The sequence below is a fragment of the Helobdella robusta genome, assembly GCF_000326865.2.
Source record: "Helobdella robusta unplaced genomic scaffold HELROscaffold_230, whole genome shotgun sequence".
NCBI lineage: Eukaryota > Metazoa > Annelida > Clitellata > Rhynchobdellida > Glossiphoniidae > Helobdella > Helobdella robusta.
Genome location: NW_008704217.1, coordinates 1 through 15392, shown reverse-complemented (window position 1 = coordinate 15392; position 15392 = coordinate 1). Strand labels below are relative to the sequence as shown.

At 30.2% G+C, this 15392-nt stretch overlaps 3 protein-coding genes across 3 annotated transcripts; 2 read left to right on the top strand and 1 right to left on the bottom strand.

The window, feature by feature from the left end:
* Positions 1-788: 788 nt before the first annotated feature.
* On the top strand, positions 789-1941 carry HELRODRAFT_184233 (hypothetical protein; the record flags this gene model as incomplete). The annotated part of the gene is made up of 4 exons (XM_009019151.1): positions 789-853; positions 932-1143; positions 1273-1333; positions 1701-1941. The coding sequence occupies 4 exons, from the start codon at positions 789-791 to the stop codon at positions 1939-1941; spliced, it is 579 nt and encodes a 192-aa protein (XP_009017399.1).
* Positions 1942-2400: 459 nt separating this feature from the next.
* Positions 2401-6633, top strand: HELRODRAFT_184232 (hypothetical protein; the record flags this gene model as incomplete). Its single annotated transcript, XM_009019150.1, has 10 exons — positions 2401-2526; positions 2613-2707; positions 2771-2894; positions 2962-3174; positions 4080-4160; positions 4305-4465; positions 4931-5027; positions 5213-5394; positions 5653-5710; positions 6541-6633. The coding sequence occupies 10 exons, from the start codon at positions 2401-2403 to the stop codon at positions 6631-6633; spliced, it is 1230 nt and encodes a 409-aa protein (XP_009017398.1).
* Positions 6634-10515: 3882 nt separating this feature from the next.
* Positions 10516-11979, bottom strand: HELRODRAFT_92484 (hypothetical protein; the record flags this gene model as incomplete). The annotated part of the gene is made up of 3 exons (XM_009019149.1): positions 10516-10994; positions 11405-11537; positions 11770-11979. 3 exons carry the CDS (start codon positions 11977-11979, stop codon positions 10516-10518), a joined length of 822 nt encoding a protein of 273 aa, XP_009017397.1.
* Positions 11980-15392: the final 3413 nt, after the last annotated feature.

Genomic DNA, 15392 nt, shown 5'->3' with positions numbered 1-15392 from the left:
TTAGATTATTTCTTTTTTGGTTTTACTTAATGTTCCAGTTGATCATCGCTGTCATCCACGATGTTGTTTCCAGTCCGTGTTTTTTTTTAATAAATATTGGATTAAGAATCTTAATCCAGCCAGAAGTTATTACTTACTTGTACGGACTCCGTAAGTACATAAAACGATACAAAGATATATACATATACAAAATATACATACATAAATTTACATACTCTAGCATATGATCATATAAAAACAGAATAGAGAAATGTTTATCAGTGACATAAAATGAAAAATTTTAAGAAGAAGTTTTACTTAGACAGAGAAAATGAGAGATGAATATGGAATACACATTATAGAAATTTTTTTTATACTTTCTCAGCAACCACTTCTGCGGACAGCATTAGAAAATAATTCTATGTGATCCTGAGATAACTTGTACGTTAATAAATATTTTTAAGCCTCCATGCAATTTTCAGTAATTTTTATAATTTTGTTTACATTGGTTACAAAATCTGCGAAACATGTTTATATTCAAAAAATGATGGCGGAAATATCAAAAATTATAAAATTATCACTGCCCCTTTCACATGGTATATGTAACAATAATAAGGAAATTCCTATATATTATATATTCTATGTATATGTTCACCTCAATCTAATAACTCGTGAGAATTATCCACATCAATCTATTTTCCCGTTGCCATAGTGATCAGAGTACAACATTGTATTAAACTAGCGCGTATATTTTTAGGTGATTTCGTTTCGTGTGTTTGGCGTGTTCACGAGAAATAAAAACGATAAAGATGGAAAAAATTGCTAGTAAGATTAAGTATGATTTGCACAAAAATTATAATGAAAATATCAACAGGTTGGTAAAACCGATCGATGAAATTAACAATTATAATTCTAAATCTACGTTAAATCTTCACAATGTAAATAACGAAAGCAAGAGCGATAGATTATTACTACATGAAAATACGAGGCCAAAAAAGTCAAAGTCAGTTACATGGGTTGACGATGGCAACGTGATCAAACTTATAACAAATGATAATAAATGTTGTTCACTGGAAAATCTTCCTGCTGCCCAAAAGTTGGATAAGGATTGGACACGAACAATTAATTTATGCGATGCTCGATCTAGTTCTAGACCTAGACTAAGTAAGTATTAAAAAATGTTTAAATAACTTTTTAAATAAACTCAAAATTATATTTCAATGCAGTGCAAGTCATGCTTTTTCATTATGTACTGTTTAATTTTCAACAAATTCAATTTATTCCTATTTTTAGTTGAGCAGATATCTATGCAACTTGGTCTACATATCAGTCATGAAAGAGACAAAACCCAAAGGTTTTGTTGTTGCAAGATTATTTCAATTGATATATTTTTATAATTTTTGAATTATTTTTATGGATGCACAAAAATTTATTTACAAAACATTTTGCTTAGTTTCTTATATTAGTATTTTTTAAATAAAGTAACATTTGATCTATTTTCTTTGTTTGATTTTTGAACAGTGCTATAATTTGGTCTGACAAAATTATCTCGCTAGAAAATATATCTCAACTTCGAGTTGGTCAAAAGTTTAACCATTTTCCAGGCTTAAGAATGATATGTGATAAAAAAGTACTGTCGAGATATATTTCAATGTAAGGCTTTTATTTCATGTTTGTAAAACATTTAATGACTGAGTGATGTAAACAAACCCACTTAACAGTTTAAAATCTGAAAACCCTCACGAGTGGAGCTTCAAAAATCAATCATGGAAGTTACCTGAAGAGCTAAATGACTTTCAGAAATATGTCGCCTGGTTGAATGAAAATAGAAAAAAAAAACTTTTCATTTATAAATCAGATGGTCTTCATGATATGTCCAAGTATCAACCTTTTTTAATTCTGATTAGTGATATAATTTTCAAAATTAATATGAACCGTTTTCAAACAGATACCAAATTATGACAACAGAAAAGCTAATTTTTTCAAATAAAACACGTGGGTTGATTGAAGAATATATTTCGAATTCTCTTTTAATCAATAATACAAAATTTCATTTGAGATTTTATGCTTTGGTAACAAGCCACAATCCACTGACAATTCACATTTATCATGATGGTTTGGTTTATATGGCTCCCAAAATTTATTCCCTAAACAATTTGGTTGTTATCAATATTTTAATATTCATTTTTCTAATATATATATATATATATCCCCGTTAATATTCAAAACATTTTTTAGAACGATTTATTTGCCCATATAACGAAGCTCAGAGACAAACATGCCAAAAAAAATCAATTTGTTTTTACAATTCATAAATTGGAGGAATATTTGCATTCAAAAAAAATTGACAAAGCCTATTTATGGAATCAGGCAAATGATATCATCATTAAAACTCTAATTATTTCTCATCCTGAACTGTCTATGGCTCAAAAAATTAGCAGACCTCTTGCTGAAAATGTTGAAAATGTGGATGACTGCTGTGTTAACTTTGAACTGTTGGCGTATGATATGTTGCTCGATGAACACAGCAAACTCTGGCTTCTGTCTGTAAGTTCGAATTCCTGATTAACATTAAAATTTTACAATTTGAACTTAGGCCATCATCAAAAAATAATTTCATAATAATTTACCAGATTCATCAGTCGCCAAGTTTGGATGTGCACTGTGAGGTGGAAGCTGATGTTAAACAAGAATTAATCGGCAGTTTACTGAGGCTTGTACAAAAACTGTACGGCTTATCCTTAATCTATATGGAGTTCTTTAGTTGAATTATTTTGTAAACCACCTACAGAATCTTAAAAACACCAAATTCAAAAAGAAAAGTGAATTCCCAATTAATTGACGATCAAATATCATGTATAACAAATGCTCTGATGTTGAAAAATAAGATAAAACCTCTAATAACAAAGCATCAAGTAGGAATTGGATGATTTTAAAATAAAATCATGCTTTAAATCGTATTAATTGTCTTATCAACTGTAGAAGCAAATGCTGAATGAGTTGATGGCTGGCCTTTCCACTGACATTGAGCAAGTGACTTCAAAATACTTCAAACTGATATTCCCATGTAACAATCCACAGCTTATGGATTCCTACACGAGATTTCTCAAGAAAATTTACTCCATTTTTGAATCCTTTTTCAGTGAGAACGATTACAAGAAGTATTTAGAGAAGCAAAAATTGATTCTCTTACAAGTAGTTATCATCGAATTGAATGTTAACCTATTAAGTTCATGGTCATAAAGTTAGCTCAGTCAGTAGGAGCGCCATGTCTCGCGCTGCTATGTGTAGATCGAACCATGCCATCGTGTAGATGGCATGGTTCGAATACTGCTGTCCAAAACTCGTATGATGCGGTGCTTGCGCGTGCATGCATAGTGTGTTTGTGCGTTTTGTGGAATGGATGAATACCTATAGTACAGCCTTTGTGGCATAATGAGTTGATTAAAAAATGTATTATAGAGCAACATGTAAGCAGCTCTGCGGTTGACGGAGCTGCACTATAAAGAAAAAATAAAAACTTACATTTTAATAAATTTCCACAGATTAAAAGAAAATCAAACAAATGTTTGAATGAATCAAAAGTTACAAGAAAGGTAAAACCTTTATTTTTTTAATACTTTCGTTTGAAAAATATTTTTAATTTAGAATGAAGAAATGAAGTTAACGGCGAAGGAAATGGATATAATGAAAATCTATTTAAATTCGTTCCATCTTAAAGTTCCTGGATTGTCTGATAAACAGTCAATAGAATTACTAACGAAAGTATTTTAGATTATTTACATTTAAAATTACTTATTGACTATTAGGCTATTTTATAAGCTTTCAGCAATTGCATAGAAATCGTAATAAATTTAAGACATTCTGCAATGATTATTATTATTCTTGTATTTTCCATGTTCATGAAAATCAATTGCAAACATCGAATTTGTAAATACACAGTGTGACAAATATTTTCATATAAATTTTAAAATTTGTTAAGGAAAATTTTAGTTACCAAATATTTATTTTGACTAATATGCATAAATAATTATCTCTTAAGAATTATATCTTTACAACCAATCTGATAAACTCAACCAGTTCATTCCTTATACATCCAGATTCAAGAGAACTGGGATGAGATGAAAGAAGAAGTGGCCAAATTTTGGTTTTCTCAATTAAATGTCGCCAAACAAAAACAAGTCAAAATTAATCATTTTAACAAATTTTTTACAACTACTAAAAAGGGCAAAGCAGAATAAAAGCGGCAAAATGATATTTATCTGCTTAAATATTTTTATTTCATTTATTGATGGATAAAAAAGTGAATGTTTTTTATAATTTAGGTGATAGATGTCGTGAACAATAAGGTTGAATTCATCTTGATCAGCAAATGCCACCTCTTGAATTGCCATAACGTGACCTTCCTGAGAACGTGCAAAAGAATATTTAACCATCTTCTTTCCAATCATGGTTCAGCACTGTGGGAATCTTTCTCACAAAAGAGGTATACCATCGAAAATTATTGTACAGAATATTTTCATAATTTTTATTGTACCTTTTTTCAGTTGAAATTTGTTTTATAATTTTTAATTAACATGTTCTTGGGGTTGCACGATGGTTTAATGGTTAAGGTGCTTGGCCTTGCTGATGCAGCGTCCTAATGTAAACAAATTCCCGCCAATTCCATGCAAGGGTGAGTGACGCCTTGATTCACGTGTATTTATACACTGTGTGTCTCTTGTAATAATAATAATACGCCTCAGTCGCTTGTCATTAAGCTACATAAAATGACATTATTATTATTATTAAAAATATTTTTCTCAAATTTTGATGCCATGAATTTTGTTTGCTAGTTTCTGTCTGTTGTGATGAAGAAATGTCGACCTTTCTGTTGTCTATTGTTTATTTTTGATCTTTCGGGCCCAAACATTCAAACAAACAAATAGTGAACCCGGAAAATGCAAAAAAGATTAGAAAATATCGATTTCGCCATGTCTCAGTTTGCTGTAATTAAGTTCACTATACTATGCAACAATAAACAGTCAAAATTTGAAAATAATGTTAAAGTTAGTACAGAAAACAGTCGTAAAGTTTTCAAAAACAATTTTAAACACTTTTTCTTAATTAGCGCCCCTGCTCTGAAAATAATTCAGCAGACTCTTCCTATACTGACAATACAAGACAATAGGGAACGTGCTTGGACTAATGTGCATTTTAATACTCTTTTTTAAACTCAATTTCGTTCTACCAGACGAAAGCCAAATTCATAAAAACCTATTTTTGTTCAACTGGCTACTTGAAATCATTTTGCCACTGGCAAACAATCTCGAAGAAAACCCGAATAAGTGTGGACGTGGATAAAGCCCAGAATCCTTGTGTCAAAACGTTTCAAAGTTTTGTAATTAAAAAAATTTTTCAAGTATTTCAAAAAATGTCAGTTCTATGGCTGCAACTCCAAACATTTCCTCTGCTACTTTTCAACATTATAATTTTTTAAAGTTGGTTTTCCCGTATGTGACAAATTTCAATGATCTATTTCGACTCATTTATTTTGGTGTGAATCAGATTTTTAAGCAAAATTTGATTCTAAATAAAATTTATTACCAGAAAAACCTTAATTTATAAAATAATGAGATAAAGGAAAAACCTAACAAAATATGAAAATTAAACAATACAAATTACTTTTTCTAGGTGGGAAAACATCTTGAGAAACGAATCCTCTCCTTTGGAACTTGAATGTTACCGACGGGTTGTTCAACTGTGTTGCCAGTCTCTACTAGTTGTCTTTGTTTGTTGCCGCAAGAAACAGTGCTAGTTTTATAGCAAATAGTATAATGTTCAGATATTCAATGTATTTTTATACATTTACGCATTCCTGCCCTTGCCAGTTTGCATGTCCGCACACTCCAGCGTTTTTACAGATATGTTATGATCAGTCGAGTCATTTTATACTTCCATATATTGTGTCCGCTGTTTTTTCTGATGCTTTTGTTTAACAGTTGTTGTGTCCATGAATATGAAAATTATTTAACAATTTTGAACTGAATTTTTATCAAATGTTTTAGAGTTTAGAAAATTGTGTTTTGTTAATTTATTTAATATATATAAACTTTTTTTTATGTTTGTCTCTTATACAATTATAATAATTATTTTTGTCGACTTTTTCTTTTAGTTTTTTTAATAGAGTTTTTAATAATTAAGTTAAAAATATGTTTTGTTACTGATATTAATATTTATAATTTGTAATCCTCATAAGCTTGAATCTGTACAATTCAGCTAACATTTTTTGATTAAGTTTATTAAGTCAATAATATATCTTGTACTGTGCTGTGTTGATTTTTTAACAACTTTCATAAGTAAAAGTTGAAAACTGTTAAGGCCGTTTTTTTTAAACCACGTACGATATATATTTCAAAACAATTGCAGAAAGAAATTAATTACAACTCTGTTTTGTAGGAGAAATTAGTGCAGCTTAAACAAAAGTTTTGAATCACTTCTAAAATTGATTGACTTTTCGAAAATGAACATATGGAGTCATGTAGATATGCAGGGGTTTTGACAAAATATTTTGAAGGTTAGGATTGCAATTTTGAAAATGATCCGAGCGGAAACAGTAAGCCAGTGAAGCATTGGAACGAGAATAGAAGAGCGAGGAGGTTTTGTTTCGAATAATCTGTAGTTTCTTGACAGATGTGCGTAAGGCTTTATGTAATAAAGACTTGCAGTAGTTTATTTTCGATAAGACCAGGCATACCAGAAGAGTAGCAGAAACATCAGATGTAATAATGTTTTCTTGCGCAGAGGTGAATGTTGCATGAATTTGTTGAATGTTGCACGAGTTTTTTAAGTTTTGCATGAATTTTTTGAATGTTTCACAAATTTGTTTAATATTGCATTAATTTGTTAAATATAGCACAAATTTGTTGAATATTGCACGAAATTGAATGAATTTGTTGATTGTTGCAAGAACCAGACTCTAGAGCGCTCTGAAAATGTGTGCGGGTGCGTTGTTTTCGAGAGCCAGTTATAGTTATTTGGTGAGTATATGTAGTCTACTTTATAATTTAATTTTGCACATAACTTCCAGCAGTGAACAAAAAGTTACATTTTATATATCTTTTATTAAAGTGCACCAGCGGCGGATCTAGACAACGTTTACGGGGAGGCCAAAATGTGAAAATTGTGAAAATTTTTTGAAATTTGACGGAGAGCAAGAAAATTACCATACGTTTGTTTGCTGGTGTGGCCAAAATTAAGCTGGCGACCTTTTTTGCTTATATCCTAATTTTTTATGCATTTGGTACATAAAATCGGTGTTTTCCTATCGAAAAACAGATTTTTACTGACTTTAATTAACAAAACTGGCTACCCAGATCCACCACTGTAGTGCGCCATAAATTTGAACAAGAAATTGAACTCAAAAGGTAGTTTATTGTGAATTCATATTGTCACAAAGTCATTCGAAGTCTTAAAAAGTTTTAATGGTCAAAAAGTGTCATTCAACACTGTTTTTTGATATTTAATACTAAATAAATCAATTAATGTTTTATTGATTTTTAATGCTAAATAAATCAATTAAAAATCCTCAAATTTTTTTCCTTAATTTTTTCATTTTGTTTCTCAAATTTTTAGATTAATATTGGTTGTGGTGGAAGAAGTTTGATGAAATTTGACGGCCTGCACCTACAAACTCTGCAACCGTTCGCGGCCGTCACGAAGCCATTTCTGCAGTAGAGGGCACACATGACTGGTGGACATTTCCAGGGAGGAAGTCTCGGCGGTCTCCTCTGACCAGCTGTCAATCAAGTTGTTTAAGTAATTATCATTCATGTTGCGCTGCAAGCATTTTTCAGCTTTCAAAACTTTTTGCGTTTATTTTATTAAGAATTAACCAAAGAAATACTTTTTCCTATTCAATTCATTTAATTTGTTATTATTTAAAAAAAAATTAAAAACTAACAGCACTGCATAACAACAACGAGGAAGAAGAAAATTATTAAATATTTGTTCATCTTCTGTAATCGAATAATCTGGAAGGTTTTTCTATCAATAAAAATAAAGTTTTCAACTCGGTGGGTTTTAGGTTAGAAGCTTTATATACCTAAAGCCAGCTTGAGATCTATATCGTAACTATATAGTCATACAAGTACGTTCATATATTTGTTACATATAGCTTATATTATTACATTGTACATTAAAAAATATGAGCGCAACGCATTAATTAACTTGAAAATGTAAAAACGTACTTGAGAATAATTGCTTAATTTAATTCAGTAAATTTTTAAGGTTTCAACTTGATCTTTGTAAACATTTTGTAAAACGTTTTAAACAAATTTTAATAAGGTAAATGCAACTTTCTGCGACTATTTTGGACTGCAGCAGTGGTAGTAGTTTTGAATCAGTTGAGCATGTTGAGGATAGTTAAAAGATCACTTTAAAGAGAAAGTTTGATCCATGCATTTGTACATGCGAGATTGAATTGTTGCAATAGTTTGTTTTATGGTCTACCCGACAAGATGATATCTATGCTTCAGCTCATTCAAAACCGTGCAACCAAGCTTGTTGGGGAAATTGCTTACCAGATGGATGAAAAGCATCAACCTTACGCATTCGTCAAAAGCTTTTCCATTGATGACGTCATCATTATATCTTACGTCGCTGTTCTTTTCCGGATACGTCTTCGATTTCATCAACAAGTTCTGACCAAAAACCTGACGAGTTGTACTATATTAAGTTGCGACTTTTGTGATAGACAATGGATTGTCATTTCGGTATTTGGGACAATTTTTTTTACAAATGATGTAATATATGTTATAACAATAACATTTGTTTTTGATAATTAAAAAACAGTTTTTGTTCTTTCGCACATAAATTATAACCCACCCGCCATTAAAAATTTATGGTTCTTTGATGTCATTCATTTGTGAAAATGTTAAATAATGAGCCAAAGATTAACCATTCAAATCGGATTAAAAATTTCAGTGAAGACGGTGTTAAAATTTAAAAAATTAATAATGTTTACTGTTTACTACATTTTAAACCATTATGAGATTATAGAAGCTAAAACTCTATTTTTAAAAACATCGCATGAAAAGTTAATTAACATAGCTTAACAATGCAGCTAAGTTCAAAGTCGTTTTTGTTTCGTCCATTTAAAATTTCAAAACAAATTTTTGTTCATTTAAAAATTTGAATACGTCTAAAAATTTGTTGATGACAACTTAAAGCACACTGATTCCTTTTTAATAGGAAACTTGATATAATAACATTATTTTATTTAAAAAAATCCCGTATAACTAATAAATTATTTTTATTATTTTTTTCCTGAATAAAATGTAAGTGTATATTCAAAACATATTTTAATAACTAAAAATTGAAAAATAGATATTTACTAAAAATAATATTTTTTTGTGTAAATCAACGAGATGCTAGACCAAGAAGAACGGCGTCGTTTGAAAGAGCCCGGATTACCCGTTTAGTTGAAAATTTGGTTTTTTATAGCGTTAGAAAATATTTTTCAGTCGGTGGCGTATTAAGGATGGATGTCTGGGTGACATGTGTCAGAAGCAGCAAGCAATACAAAACTATTTTAAAACAAATAAATATAACAAAAATCCTGTGTAGTGATTGATGACTAATGTAGTTCTCGTAATTTTGGGTAGATAAACTGTACACACACACACACACACACACACACACACACACACACATACACACACACACACACACACACACACACACATATATATATATATATGAATTAGGTGGTGTGTAAGGTACTCATGTGACAAATAGATTATGTCATATAATTAAATTAATTTTTCTCCATCGCTTATTTAAAAAAAAACTCAAACTAAAAAGTTTCATATTTTTACGAAAATATGCAAACGACGTAGAATTTTTACAAACCATTCATAAAAATGTTGCGATTTTATTTTATTTATGCTATATATTTCATTCTTAATACAGTTTAGCATACAGCATGAAATTTATAATCCGTACATGGCTTCGTCATCCCTACAATAGCAAAATGCTTGCATAAACAAATAACTATTGCTAAACTTTAATATTTTTACGAAAATTCTTGAAACTTTTGCAATATTTCTTGCTAGTTTCTTTAGTACTTAGTTCTTTCCTTTATTCTTCCTTAAGAGTGGACGACAAACACTACGAACGAGCGTTAATGACAAACAAATGTTTATTAAAATGCTATTCGTAATAAATAGTTTGAGAGTTTCAGAAAGAATAACGATACCGTTAGTTTCAAAGTTGGCGTAACATTTTATCACCAGAGTATGGCACTGATGAAGATTCAAAATCAAATAATCATGATCTCTGGTGTTTTTACTCTGATCGTTAACACTACGTTTAATAAGTAGAAACATTAACATGGCATCTTTTAAATCAAAAACTTTGAAGTATTCGGAAACAAATAATCGATGACAAATGCTAGTAAACACACAGTTAAGGCATTTTAAAGTTGATACACGGAAATATTTGTTGAAAGAAGTAATAAAAAAATATTATCAATCATATTTTATATTTTTGAAGCAGTTATTTTTCATTTTTTCGGCAAGTCAAAGGTCCGTTTCCTTGGTAAGCGCTTGGAGTTTTGTACGTACCACATACTCTGTCCCAAAATGTAAAATACTGTCCGTAGTTGTAATTGTAAAAAAGATGGTGATCTGTGTGATGTGCTGCCCCATTGATGACATCTTGAAGTAGCACAGGAATTCTGTAATCTCCGTCGTGTATTGAAACTGACCAGATGTTGACCAGTATGTAAAGGATCAGGTAAGTGAATTTATGCATAGGAAATAAAAACACGTAGATGTGGTAAGGCAGACTTTGTGAAAATCCGTCAATAGGATGAAAAGAGTGGCTTGCAAATGGGGTTGTGACTTTCCACTTGTGGTGTGGCTTGTGAATAGTGGAATATATTAATGGGTGATGAAGATACTTATGAATAAAATAAATGAGACAGTCTGTAAACAAAATGAACATTATTGATGAGAAGACTATCGCCATTGCACCTGAATAATGTAAAATATCGAGTGAACGATTATCATACAATAGTATTTCAAGACGGTTTAAAAAATAGTCCCACGCTCAATTTTGCTTAAAGAGAAATCGTTTTGCTCAAAAATTTTAGTAGACATAATTGAATAAACTTGAAGATTTAATAAGATTTGAAATATTGATGAGACTTTGCAAAAATGAACAAGAATTAAAACTTAAATCTAATTAATATTGCCAAATATATGAAAAAAATGCCAAATTAAAAAAAGTAGTTATTGATAGTTATTGTACAGTTTTAAAAAATATAGACTATATGTAATATAGACTGATAAACGAAATAAAAACGTTATAAAGTCCTAAAAACAATTAATAAAATTTAGTGAATATCTGTTAAATAATTATAAATTAACATATAAATATATACCGAATTTTGAATCTTCTATGGAGTCATATAACTTTGAATGACCTCTCACCTCCAACAGGAACACCACAGCTGATAAGAACCCCATGACTGGTAAGGATTTGAATGTGCAGCACATTTCCAACCATGGCTGGTTCTAAAAAATTTGATTTTTAAACGATGAAATTACTAAGAATGAACTTTTTTTTTCTCGTTTATCTAGACATTTATAAATAACGTTAAAATGAACCGTGATAATCAGAAAAATCAAAATAAATCATGATAATAACGAGTCATAATTCAAACCGACATTTTTAAACAAATATCTATCAATAAAAAAATATTTTTTTCATGAATGTAACGGACAAGAAGAGAAGAGGCATTTATACTTTTAAGGTGAGCGGATGCCGTAGAAGATCTTTGTTAAAAATGAAAATGTAACTGAAGGACCCGACAATCAGGTAGAGTAAGTACCCTCCACACGTTGCGATTAAGTTTAATGAAATAAACTGTCTCAACCAATAATCTTCCAACCACTTTTCTCCATAAATATAGGGCGTGAAAAAATAGTCGTCTGTCAGTTTCAGTACAACATCCATATTTTTATATTTCTGCGGCAAATGCCAGAGAACAAAAAATTATTTTATTTATAAAAACCGATGAATTTAAATGAAGATATTTTAAAAGGAATAAATAAAATAGTATTGTCTTGCAATTAATTATTATTATCAACAAAAGCAACTAATTAGTAAACTCACAAGAAAGGCTTTCCTAGCTAACATAAATATAATGATACAATTTATTAATAAAAGCCATTATGTCGAATGCAAGGCGCTAATTGTTATACTAACGTAATCTATAAAGTATAAAAATTGCTCAATGAACAAACAAAGCCCCAACATAAAGCTTATTAAAAATTATAATAATTACTAGCATAAAGGTTCAACTCTGTAGATGTTGCGCAATGTAAACATCGAATGATCACGTGAGACGCGAATATGATTGGCTGTCTGAAACACTAATTGTAGTGTTTCTATGTAATGCATGCACGATGAACGAAGCACTATCTCCGTCGTTATATAAGTGCACGAGTACTAAAGAATTTTTTTGTGGTTTTAGTGCTTTTGTTTTTGTGGGCGAGTTTTTGAATAAATTTGATTGAATATCATTTTCACAAATTCTTTAAAATTCAATAAGATCCTGTTAGAAACCTGGATTGTGACTATGGAAAATTTATTGTGGCGTTATTTTATTTTTATAGAAAACGTTGAAGTTGAAATAAATCACTAAGTTTTTTCAGTAGCTGTAAGCTAATGTTATATATATATATATATATATATATATATATATATTATATATAATATATATATAATACTATAATATATAAATGAATTGTGTGGATATGTAAGTTTTAGCGTAATGTTTAAAAAATTAATTTTTTAAATTTTGCATTTGTTGAAATTACATGATAAAGAAAAGAATTTTAACGTCCATTTAATAAACAAATTAAATTAATTTACGTAAAATGAAAAAAAGATGTCTTTAGTAAAAAGCTACACCAGTATATGGGTAATGAATACTTTTCAAATACTTAGTCAAGTTCCAATGTTTAAATAGTATTTAAATACGAAATGCTGCTGGTAGTATTTGAACACTGTCTACGAGTAATTAAAAAATATTTTAAATACCATGCAGTTTTCATTTGATACAATTTATGCAGTTAAAAAAAGAATTTATATGCTTAATAAACGAATCCTACATTTACGAAACTTGTCATCTTTATTATTTTGTATACAGATATTACATCGCAGTAACTTCCATAAGGGTTTACCCTACAAATGTAACAGACATTGATATTAAAATTCACCAAAAATGTTTAACTTTAAGGAGCAGTAATGTTTCAAACAGATCATCAAAAAACGAATACGATGAATAGTTAGAATAAGAGCACCTGAATGAACGACGTTCAATTGGGGCTTTGGAAGGCAAAGCTGTTTTACACTTGAAAGGCTATTTAATTTTCAAGTGTATGTCAAATTTTCAAATCATCGTCATTAACATATTATAAATGTTGTTGCGATTGTTTAGTAGATAGATAATATGAGAAAGCGAAGTCATAAATGTGATTTATGTAGATACTTGGATTAGTCTATTGTTTCTATTACTGTGGGTATTCAAATAAACGTTCAACAAAGTTTGTGTTGAAGCAATTGTGTTCATCTATCGGAAATCTTGAACCTACAAAATAACCAACACTTGACGATCGTTGGAAGCTACAACACTGGTGTTGAAAATATAGAAATCATTGAAGTTATAACATCGGTGTTGGTAGTTACGAGAGTCAATGGTTATAACAATAACATAACAAAGATTTTTATAGTCACCCAAGTCTGTGACAGGACCACTCGGAATACTTTTAATATCTTATTTTTGGCAAGTTTGCTTTAAAATTAGTAGTTTCTGTGCATAGTATTTTATTTCCCAGTTTGTTCCACTTGTTGACAACTCTGTAGCTGAAAAATTTTTGCTTTATCGATCCCGAACTTTTTTAAAGATCTTATATTTGTGCCCCTTTGTTTTATTATTCATTCTAAGTTCAAAAATTTTTACTGATTCCAAATTCTTTTTCATAGTGATAGTTTTGTATGCCTGAATCAAGTCTCTTCTTGTTCTTTTTTTTCTAATGTTGTCAATCCACAAGCTTTTAATCTGTATTCATATGGCATATCGCGACACTCTTTTGTCATTCTCGTTATCCTCCATTGTCATTCTCATTACCCTTCTTTGTCATTCTCGTTACCCTTCTTTGTCATTCTCGTTACCCTCCTTTGAACATGTATGTAAATGTAAACGCCCATATGTAAATTCAGTCTTATATATTTTGCCTCGTCATGTCCGCTCTAAATCTTTCCATTAAACGTCATCAAATTCTTTCAATAATCTAACAAGTTCAAATTTGACTACATATTTGCGGTTTTTAACGTACAGTTCTTTTTGGGAGGGCAATGTAGTTGTACTTAGCGAGTTGTACTTATTCTATTTTTATTCTTACACTGACCAATTACAAAATCTTTTATTTATATTCCTAATTTACTTATCAGTTACTATTACGCAAACTACCCACAAGGACCAGGTGTATGACGGACGCAATGCACGCGTATGGTGAAACAGAACAAATAGGTGATTACCTTAAAAATTAATTAAAAATATATCTGCTACTGGTTTATCAAATTTTTGTTGAAAATTTGTGTTAAAAATTGTATAAATGAAATCAAAAAAATAACTCAAAAATTCTACTTTCTGAGTTATACCCGTTCACACATAGTCACCATTCACTCATCCAATGGCAAAATGATGCAGAAAGCGCTTCAGACAGAACGACGTTGTACGGCGTGCTTCCATTCGCACGCACTACTATAGCATATGTTGAAAAAGCTGAATGGTCCTATTAATAAACCATGTTGAAAAAAACCATAGGATTCATGTTCTAGACCTGTTGCATACATACGCCTGAAGCTGTCACTGTGTCTCATACTAGTTACAAGTATCATATTTATTATGATGTAGCCTATATTACAATATATATATTCATACAGATTCATATATTACATGCATGCATATGGAACATATAAAATTTCTAACAGTTGTTTACGCCATTTTCAATGTCAATGCCATCTCTTAAAGCCGTGTTATCGCTCAACCAATTACGATCGGAGGGTTGCTTACATATCCAATGTGAGCATCATCATGAGTCTCACCGTTGTAATGTTGCTATTAATTTTTTCTTAATTAGTTTTTAAGGTCTTAAAAGGCATCACACATACGCAGGAAGTTGAACCCGGCCACTGCATCCGATTAGGTGATTACTCGAAACAGTGTTTGTTATCAAAAATGTATGTGTATATAATGTGTGTACTTATGTAGCATTGTATGATTATTTCCCAAATAATTTTTAAACGCATGGATTTATTTTTCACTTGTTCATTCAGTCATTCGTTTGGCAATCATCTAT